Source organism: Saccostrea cucullata, unplaced genomic scaffold, assembly GCF_032062105.1.
Source record: "Saccostrea cucullata isolate Sc308-1 unplaced genomic scaffold, CSIRO_AGI_Scuc_v1 ctg16774, whole genome shotgun sequence".
In the NCBI taxonomy this organism is placed as follows: domain Eukaryota; kingdom Metazoa; phylum Mollusca; class Bivalvia; order Ostreida; family Ostreidae; genus Saccostrea; species Saccostrea cuccullata.
In genome coordinates, this window is record NW_026934074.1 from 1 (window position 1) to 11,255 (window position 11,255).

Here is an 11,255-nt window from a genome sequence, read left to right on the forward strand (position 1 = left end):
GATAGTTGTGTCATCAATGGTATGTGTGTCAGGCCTCTTCTATAAATTGAAAATGAAATATTTTAATCAGAGTTTTTAAGAAACTTTTACTACTTATTAGTACCTGCGACTGTTTTCAATGATTGATTTGTAATTAAGAACTCAATACCGCTGTTGTACCGTCATCAAAGAAAAATATTTTATTTGGCATGCATTTGCCCATTTCAACATAATAGGTGTATAAATATAACACGAATTTTTTTTTTTAAAAAGGGATTTAACTCGAAAAAGTCTGATGAAGAAAAAAAAAGTTATCGTTAGACCAGTTTTCTGTATTTTGCTATATATTTTGTAACTCAATATACAGCTCACCTGAAATGACGTCAAACAGACACCTGATTCATGATGACAAGTTTGACTAACACAATCTGTGCTACAGGTCTGGTTTTCTTATAATTAATAATATACATGTAAGGTGTAAATGATGAAAAAATACAAAAAAATATTTCTAAATAAATCTCTGTAATATTTATAGAGCAAGTATAGAGGTGAATAAAGGTAATTAAGAACATCTTATTGTCATAACGACAGTATTTTGGACAACATTGCTCATAAAAGTACTTTGGTTATAGAAATCAATTTGGTGTAGAAAAGTTTAATATATGCGGTTAAAACACATCCTGCACCAAAAAAGGGGTGGGGTGGGGTGATTTAAACAAACTTTACACTAGACTTATTATGGATACTTTTTCATTGCATTGAAATACTTCGTTTTTTTACCCAGCATATTCCTAGGTAAATAGTAATCACAGTAATGTAGTACTATGAAGGCTTCCTTATATATTTGAATAAAAAAAACAAGTACATTTCCATTGAAAAAATCTACAAATATTTTTTACCCAACAAAATAAGTACTGTAAACGTGGAAATTTTGACGGTGTGCTAATTTTGACTTTATTGACGATTTTTCCTTTCTCGTCAAAATTTACACTCGTCAAACTTCACATCATATATAGCATCACAACATACAATTGCAATTGTACAACTTTACCGCTTACTTTTCTCGGGTTTCCCCATATTAAAACTAGATCAAAGTTACTTTTAATTTCCTTTGTAATTAGTTATGAAAACACAGTGATATATAATCACTTTTTAAAAAAAAATGAATCTAAATTAACTAGAGTGTCAAATACTGTATGCATAACTTAGCACAATTATCACGCCGAGCTTGACCTAGTTTTTCACCTCAGGCAATTGACCGCTTATAAAGAAAACAAATTACAAGAGGGCAATTATTTTAATCATATCTTACACACTTTACATAGTTTGTACAATCTTGCACATTGTAGATGGTCTGTAAAATTCAACTTTAAGAGAATCCGACGCTGCCTTTGTATCCCAGTGAATTCAAAGATACATAACTCTTGATTTACTATTTCGTCAAAATTAATACGCGTCAATTTTCGTGAACAAAAAATCGTCAATTTTTCAACTCGTCAATATAACCACGTTTACAGTATACATTGTTATTAACTTAAGTAAGTCAATGAAAGTTATCGCTTACTTTGAGTACAAAGCATCCCTTGGTATCCACCTGAACATCCTTTTAAGCAAGTGCCGTTTACATGGTGGCATTGTGTACCGTGAAGACAATTTCCACAGCTGTTACTGACGTTCAAACCATACTTTCCTTCTTCACATTCTAAAATAGAGAATTTAAATTTTAAATCTAGACAGTGCATGGTCACCATGTAAAATTTTGTTTTCTATTTTTATATAAAAACCTTAATATATTGGTTCCGCTTTACTTTTTCACAGTTTTTAAGGAATTGCCAACATTTAAATTTCATAAGTTATTATAATACCATACTTACACCCTTATTTTACATAAGAATGAACATTTATTGTGTCATTTTTATTTGTATGTAAGTATGCATATTTAAAAGCAGATCAAGTGAATTTAACCAGTAAAATTTAACTCATTTTCTTTATAATAAAATATTGACCCTTTCATAATTTTATATCATTACAATATCATGTTACCTGTTCTTTTAAGTTAAAAATGAAAGTTCATCACATTTGTGGACATTCTTATATTTGCTTCCTCAATACTTACTTACTTTTTATACAGAGAGATCCTTTATATCCAGAAGAACATCCATCTAAACATACGCCATTAACGTGATGACATTGTAAGTTATCCAGACAATGACCGCATGTTTTACCACAACCAGCTCCGTACATTCCACCGTAACATTCTTACAAAATTAATATTTCAATTTTTTAAGACCTTTGCGAACTCAAAAATGATAAATAAATAATTCTTATGCACATTTTGAAGTCCAAGGGGCATGGATTTGTCAAAAACTGCCTCCATTTCTACAAAAACAGATTTTGACCTAGATACACATGTATAAATGTTTTGTTTTTTAAATCTGTACACATTATTTCATTTTAAAAGGTGTAACTTTTGAAAAAAAAAATGAACGAAATATGCAACTAATTGGAAATTTTCGAAGTCAAAGGGGCATATCTATGTCAAAATGGCTCGATGATACCCAAAAGCAATATTACCCTCACTTCTATAAAAGGGGTGAGAGAATGAATCTATGAGAAAATATTCTGGCATCATTATTTAAAATTAATGTCCTATTTCCGTCGAATTTTTAAACACATTTGTTTCTAAAAAATAAAAACTATGAAATATAAAATGATTATATATATGTATATACTTTTAAAATAAAGGCAAAGAATGTTTATTACCGTCGGTGCAGCGAACGCCTTGGTACCCGACTGAACATCCTTGTAAGCAACTACCGTTTATATGTTGGCATTGCCCATCATTTTGACAATGGCCACAGCTTTCATTGCAGTTAACACCAAACATTCCAACGTCACATTCTAGAGGAAATTAAGATAATAAAATATGATATATATCGAAACATTTATATATACTATGTATAAATAACATTAATAAAGGGACATTCATATCAAATTTATAACTACTGAAACATTGCAAAGACAAATTCAATATTTGCTTACGTGAGTATTGTAAAATCAACCAATTGGGTGGAGGATGGTATATTTTTGGTGAAAACATACAGCATAACACATGTAATATTTTTTTATTCGACGGTTGTTCCAGAATTTCTCAAAAACTATTAAAACCAAAACTAACTATTTTGCCCACGCTGTTGGAAAATGATCAGGAGCACATATATATTTAAAGAATAAGCTTCGAAAACTTTTGGTAACATTGGTTTTTGAGATATATAATCTGGATACTAAAAGAATACAGTGTCGAATTCAAATTTTAATGAGTTTTATTGAGACATGTCTCCAGAACAAATTCACAAACACTGCAAGCTACGTTTTTACGTCGTCAGTGTTGCGCCGACAGCTGATTTGTAAGATTTGTTTATCGGAGCTGAATATATTATGAATAGGGACATTTCATTGAAATTGATAGCCAATATTCGAGAAAAGAAGATTAAGATGTATGCCAATTAATGACTTTCTAGTCCGCAGCTGAGTGAAACAAAAGATTTTGAAAATGTTCGCGTTTTCTTTGACAATCCTCGTAAAACATATGAAGTTCATTTAGAATGATTAGAATTGATGACTTACTACTTTTACAGAACTCTCCATATGAAGTTCATTTAGAAAGATTAGAATTGATGACTTACTACTTTTACAGAACTCTCCCTTATATCCAGGTGAACACCCCTGTACACAGGAACCGTTTATATGGTGACATTGTGATTCATTCAGACAGTGTCCACAGGGTTTGTTGCAGTTTGCACCATATTTTCCATCGTCACATTCTTTAAACAACAAAGCAGACGACTTTGTTCAAGTCTCTATCACAATTCACATAATCAAAGGCACGTTTGACTGCAACCAAGTCTATACTTTCTACCTTCACATTCTTCAATATAATTTACATTCTTAAATTCGAAATATATGCAAGGTTTGGAAAACTCCATGCTGCCCTAATTGTTTAAATTTTTAAAATGTTTCGAAATGGACTAAGTAAATGGATGTGATAAATCATGAAAAATGTGTCATGAATAAGGACCTCTCTGGAAACATGAGCACATTAATTTGGTATATTACTGAAACAGTGGCAAGCTTTTTGAGATAATTTCACTGTTAAGAAGTTCATTTTATACCTGCTGTTTGCAGCAATATAACAAAAAAGAATTTAATTTTTTAAGTCGTTAAACACTAATGACTATTTATTTCCATTTTTGGTTGCTTATTTGTCTAATACATGTATACTTACCGCACTGGGTAATGGTACAAAATAACAGAGAACATGATAAATCAATTTAGATAAACTGATCTATAGATATTCTACTTTTTAGGTTGACTAATAAATAATTGATAGCAATCACTCACCACTGTAACATGAAGATCCCTCATATCCTGGTGAACACCCCTGTAAACAATGACCGTTACCATGGTGACAGGGAGATCCGTCAAGGCAGTGTCCACAGGTTTTGTTACATTCGACCCATAAAAAAAAATATAAACAGATTAGTATCTACTCACACTCCTTCCATTGGTTTATCTTTTTGCAAGTCCTCAATTTTTTTTATTAATAGCATGGTATGAATAATTTTTTCCCGTTGGAAAATAATTCAATTACAAGTTACATGATTATAGTAGGATTAATATGAAACCAATATTATTGGCTTAGAATAAAAAATTTAGAGAAAAAAATGTTGATTCGTTAAATATCATGATTCTTACATTTGAAACAAGACTGCCCCTCGTATCCAGGAGCACAGCCATGTACACAAGACCCATTTACTTGATGACACTGTGTATCATTTAGACAATGGCCGCAAGTCAAATTACAGAAATCCCCGTACAGTCGACTCTAATATTCTTCAAGAAAATTATGAAAACATTAAATAATTTTGCTTAAAGAAAAATCTTAAAATAAATAGGCCTTATAGTTTGAAATTTTGAAACAATATATTCTTGGTGTTTAGACTCAGGCAAAATAAGCTTATATGAAAGTTACATAATTATAAACTTCACAAGAACATCATCCAAATCTTCTTTTTTACGAGAAAATGACGAAAAATTAAGGCATGACATGTGTCTGAAAACCTCAAGGGGTTTTGACAAGATTTTCATATGAGTTTTTAAAAAAGAGCATATCGCGTAAATATCGTATAAAGAAAGAATTCTCATAATTTTCAAATTTGAAAAAAAAAACAACCTAAATATCATATGAAATACTTTTTCATATGTAAAGTTTAAGAAACATGCTAAGGAATTTTTACATTCGTTTCCTGAAATAAATAAACATTAAATAATTTAAATAGTTGTTCTCTAGCTGTAACCACTTAAACTTCGTTGCCACGCATGGTCACCGATTTTGATGAGATTTCAGCCACTTTATATCTTGATTGTGGCTAAAATCTCTAGTAAGTGGTAACTAAGTGTACATTTGGAATACATTTAAAATGCTGAAATATGCTGAAAAACACTCCGAATTCACTAATGGTATGTGTTACATGCTCAAGCTCAATTAACGACTTAAGAATAGCAATGAAAATGTTTGACCTTAAGTATATTAGTATAAGCAATATTATTCTATAAATAACTTATTGTTGCCAGTGTAACCATGCAAAACCATGTTACTAAGATTGGGTTAATGCTACTGTCTTGAAGAAAAACATGAAAATTCAAGATAAGGCAAATATGCATCCTTAGGACCTTGCATCACCAAAACCATAAGAAAAAATTGGTTATAATTGCTACTTTGCAGTGTTACCATGGAAACAAGGTACCAGTGCTTAAAAGTGAATTTATTTTCGATGCATTAAGATATTAAATTGCCATTTCATCAAGAAACAAATTAAAAGACTCAGCTTGAATAGTACTTATCTGTTAGAATTGAAGTTGAACATCATATATTGATAAAATTTGATGAAGAAAACATCAATGTTGGTATGGTTACTCAAGAAGGGAAAATGTTCGATTTTGTGAACTTTATATCAATATTAAACCCTGTGTGCCAACTTCTTGCATCCACTTACAGATTGGATGATAGTAAAAATTAAAAGTAAAGTTAGCTGTTAATAAATATCAATCATAAAAATTTTGCGAATCTACTTTTAAGGGTACGTATCCAAGGAAAGAAAATATTTCTCAGGTTTTTAAGCATATATTTTCTGATTACGTCCATAGCAACGCTATATTTAAAGAATCTTATCTGAATTGTTTGAAGAGGGAAAACTTGGAGCACACCAACATCTTAAAAATTGATCATTAGTTATGAGGAAATGTGCTTTTTGAAAAGAAAGGATCAGATTTAAACATACAGAGTGTTACTTTGAAGGCTCTCTGTGGTATAAAAACCTTGGCAACCATTGCCAACCAAAATAAAATATCATATTTTGTTCTTGGTATATGTTTTAAGGCGCTTTTTTCTATTATTTGGTCTCATTTCATCCTATATTTGCTTTTTATTTTTAAGTGTGTGACTTTCAATGAATATTTTTTTTTTACTTTTGAATACTTTGTAACCCATAGTAACGTATGTAATAGATGATTCACCAAACATGTTTATCATGCATTTTAGACATCTGACCTTCAACTTTTGGAAGCAGCATTACCAATTGTTTTTTTTTTTGTTTTTTTTTTTTTTTTTTTTTGTTTGCCGCAAATGTTAACTAAACGAAGCTCCAAACATGTTTAAAAATGCCATTTTCCGAACTTTAAGACATGTTGCCATTGTAACTATAAAACATAGCAACCAATTTTTGCCTGATTTCAGTTTAGGGTATCAATGACTTTTATCGTAGAGAGTTTGGAGAAATCTGAGACTATGCGTGCCACAGCTCATATAAAATTTCAAATCATTACAGAGAATGGCTCTTAATTCCTTTAATCGAATCAAATTCAACATTCCCTAAACGCCTAAATAAATATGTGCATCTCTCTTGAATGTTCCAGATCTACTTCTAACTTACTTTGACAGTGAGAACCATCATATCCAGGTTTACATTTAAAGCAGTTTCCTGTAAACATATTGCATCTCAGCTCATGACAGTTTTCTGGACATGATTGCTCACAATATTTTCCGAAATATCTAGAACCAGGGCATCCTGTTTAAGTAATAACAAGCTTATTCCAATGTTCAACTTTGTTACAAGAAAACTTATGATGAGGATAACATGTTATTAAAAATTGAAGAAGCAAAGAGACTCACCATACACCTCCAATTCACACAAATAAGTGTATGCATACTGTGAATAGTAATCTGGATACGTCACATCCGGTCTTCGTTCGTTGTAGTATATTACATAACGGCCGTTTACCGGACAGCTTATAGTTTGGTCCTCTGTAGGTGTACCAGTCTTATTCTGTATTTGATGAAAACAAAGAAAACCGTTGTTCCTGGACGTGTCATTGGAAACGTAGACGAAAAATCCAGCAAATTTCATGTAATATGCACCAGGACCTACGAAATATTAAGAATCCAAAGATCCTTTACGGTCAAAAATCCATAAAGGATCCATGGAGTATAAAAGAAACTTATAGAAGAGTGTTGGTTATATTCTAAAATAGAGCCGAGACCTCAACAGTGCCTCTCTAGCTTTCTTCAACTGTCATAGATAGTTTTTAATCATAATCATTTTTTTTAGGTCATTATCATGCTTTAGCTACCTGAAGAGTACAATATTAACCGTGCCCGAAGGGTGAGATGAATACTGTACTTCAAGTTGGCTAAAACATTGTATTGGCAGAAAGAAAAACATCCCCCAAAAGGAAAAGATTGTCTTTTTGAATAGCTTTTCAAAACAATTTGTATCAATTTGGAATTTCCCGATCTATTTTTAGATCAATGATATATAAATTCTTATAATTACCTTGAATGTCACGTGCAGGTAAATATAACGCAGTATTTCTTCCACACAGTTGGATCTCAGACAATTAGAAAGATAAATATTAATAAATCATACAATAATTATTGTTATGCATGTAGATGATTCAGAATAAAATGTTAATCAATCTCTCAAACATTTTTCAAGATAAGTTGGAAGCACTGTTTATAGTGCTTGTTTATGTAATAATGCCGTTAATTGGAAAATCAACCCCTGAATGCTCCTGATCGGCTGCATTTTCGAAAACTCACCGATTTCAATGTTTTATTATTCATTTTTTTTTTAATTATAATATAGGTTTTAAAGAATGCATAACTGTCTCTGCAACACGTCACAAGATGATAACATATTGAATGACACTCTCATCGATAAATTTATACGCTAAAACAAGCTATCTGCTGTCATGATTGACTGGCCAAATTCATCTTACAGGAATGAGAGCTAAGAACAAGTTGCTTTCTTGGTTGTGGAACGTTGTATTGAGTGTTGAACGGGTAGACGATACCTAATTGGCTGAATTGAGGTATGTATGTTTTCATTCTAAAAATATTGATAAGGAATGTAGGAAGATTACAGGAACTATAGAAATATCAGAGAAGATTATAGGAGTGGGGATTGACATTTTTGGTAGAGTGTTATTTGCTGCTGATCACTATAAGCAAATGCCATGTAGTAAAAACTTTGGACCTTTGTTTAATTACAATAAGAGATGTGAAATCATGTTTCTCATTTTTTTCACAATTTATAATATTTCAAAGTTAAGATTCACAAAAGCTATTTATTGAAAAAAACGACCGTTCACTAAATAGATTATGTATACAATTTTTAAGGAAAGATGAAACATTTTATTTTTCTTTAGTGTAGACATATAATCTTGTCACGGGTTTAGAAATGAGGATAATTCTTTTTCCTATGTCTTTGAAAATGAAATAAACGTGGAAAATATTACGTAATATCTCAATAAAATAACAAACATGGACAAATCGCACTAAGTAATAAAGGTTTACAGATAAAAGCAAATTTCAGAATAAGTTAGTTTGTTGCTAAGAGTATCCTAAAACTTTAAATAAATATACCAAACAAGGTGAATTTTATGAGGCAAAACAAAATGAGAAAAAGTTTGACAAATCACATAGACTGGCTTTAACCATTTTGCTATTCCCAATACAATTCCTCTGGCTTTGTAAAGGGGGAGTTTCGATAAAGCTGTTTTGCGGCCCCTCGAGAAATGTTATGAAATTGAGATATGTTGTAGATAAATGTCGTATCTTCCTAAAAATATGAAAATAATTAATACTGCACATTTTCTGGTCACGTGATACATTAAAGTTTAAGTATACCCCCTTCCCTTCATTTTAGGAGTAGGCATATCTAAAACGGGATACTGAAGTTTTTTCAACATCAAATCATAAATGAAATGTGATACATGTGAATAAAGACATCAAATAACCAATTTCTTTATTAATTTTACAGAAAATTAATAAAATTTATTTTATGTGAATGTTTTTTAAATTGCAAGATTTTTCTCGAATTTTAATTGTAACTTTTCTTTAAAAGAGGGAGAATTTAACTTATAAAACAGATATATACAGTATAGACAGAAACATTTACAAGAGGACTTTACTGACAGTTTATATTTGAACAGAATAATCAATTCATAACAGTTTTCCTGTACGTAGGGAAGCAAATGTTAAAAAAAAATAGACATGAGATAGATCAACTTTGAGTGTAATTTACAGGTGTTTAGAAATGTTTGCAATACATTTTCATCAACTAAAGTTATAGCGCAAATTTTATTGTGAAATTATGCAGTAATATTATTGAATTTAATTTTAAATCATGCTTTAAAAACAAATGGATTTCCGTACGATTAAAGAAATGCAAATACACATAACACTGTGCCGGATTATTATGCCACTTCAAAAGTGGCATTTTGGCGCCCGCCAAATCCTCATTTCACAAAAAAATCATGTATACCAAGTGGTAGACCATCACTCACAGAGTTCATAACTACCTTTGTTACAGGTAAATCTCACCTGTCAGGTGAGATAATCACCTTTGAACAAAAAATTCCCATAGGAAAAATAAAGTTCCTACAGGAAAAATAAAATTCCTGAGGGATATTATCGAAATCCTGCAGGATTTCTTCATTTCCTGCAGGATATTTAAAAATTCCTGTAGGACTATAATTTACCATGGGAGAATTTAATTTCCTAAGGGAATTTATTTTCCTAAAGGAGAAAAATAAATCCTATAGGAGAAAATATATCCTATAGGAAAAAGAATTTCTCCTAAGGGAATTTTTTTCTCCCTTAGGAAAAAAAATTCCCATAGGATTAAAATTCCCATAGGAATTTGAGAATTATTCCTATAGGATTATTTTTTGTGCCATCTTCTTCTTAATTTCATAATCTTAGTTTAAAAAAAAATCCCTTAGGAATTTAAAATATTACTCCCATAGGATTTATTTGTATCTACCCATTTTGAGTATGTTGTACTGTTTCCTCTTATTTGTGTGTGGATGTCCGTGTTTAACGAAAACATCAGCCCCAAGAGCCTTGAATTCCTCTTCTGATAAATTGTACAATCTATCACAAAGCCTTGAAATTACAATCTCACACAAGGAAATAATTTCACTATATAAGACTATATAGCTTGAATTAAATTATTTATTTTTTTGATTCTCAGCAGAAAATTCATGAAAGAGAAAATAAAGATTAATGCTTAAACAAAAATTTGAGATCAGAAAAAAATATGCCTTATGCGGCTTTCAAGATAGAAAATCAACAGTAAACATACCTACCCAGAAATGCACGTTGGATTCACATGTTGTCAAACAGCCTACACACCATCAAGGAAGTTGCATCATGTGCACCTGAAAAAAGAGTTCCTTTTAATTCAGTGTAATAATTCTGCTAAAGAATGATAATCCTAGTACATGAGTCCAATTTTAATACTGTAGGCTTAAAACAAATTAACAAAAATGAACAAGAGGCCCCAGGGCCTTGAATCGCTTTTCTGATAAATTGTACAATCTATCACTTCTATTAGAAGCCTCCAACTCTATTAGTATCATAAAACCCAAAATGCATCAACTTACAAAGTTTGATAATATTTAACCAGTTAAGACTGAATATATTATAATATAATTATAAAATACCATAAGTAGGTCACAGTGACCTACCTTTTGATTAAAATTTTCTGAAGACTCAAGATACATTAATTGACAAAAATTGATGATTCTAATTAAATAAGTACCTGAGATATCCAAAAGTAGGTCACCATGACCTCCTTTTTAGTAAACATTCTCTGAAAACCCAAGATGCATCAACTAAAAAGTTTGACGATTCTAAGCTAATTAGTACCAGA

The 11,255-nt window shown here is 30.9% G+C and overlaps 1 protein-coding gene across 1 annotated transcript; it reads right to left on the reverse strand.

Moving 5' to 3' along the window:
- Window positions 1-1,543: 1,543 nt before the first annotated feature.
- On the reverse strand, window positions 1,544-7,445 carry LOC134239899 (multiple epidermal growth factor-like domains protein 10; the record flags this gene model as incomplete). Its single annotated transcript, XM_062722035.1, has 6 exons — window positions 7,211-7,445; window positions 6,972-7,106; window positions 3,666-3,803; window positions 2,743-2,880; window positions 2,100-2,237; window positions 1,544-1,681 (listed from the first exon to the last, which is right to left on the reverse strand). Coding segments are annotated over exons 1-6 (922 nt in total), but the record flags the coding sequence as incomplete, so codon positions are not given.
- Between the last annotated feature and the right edge of the window lie 3,810 nt (window positions 7,446-11,255).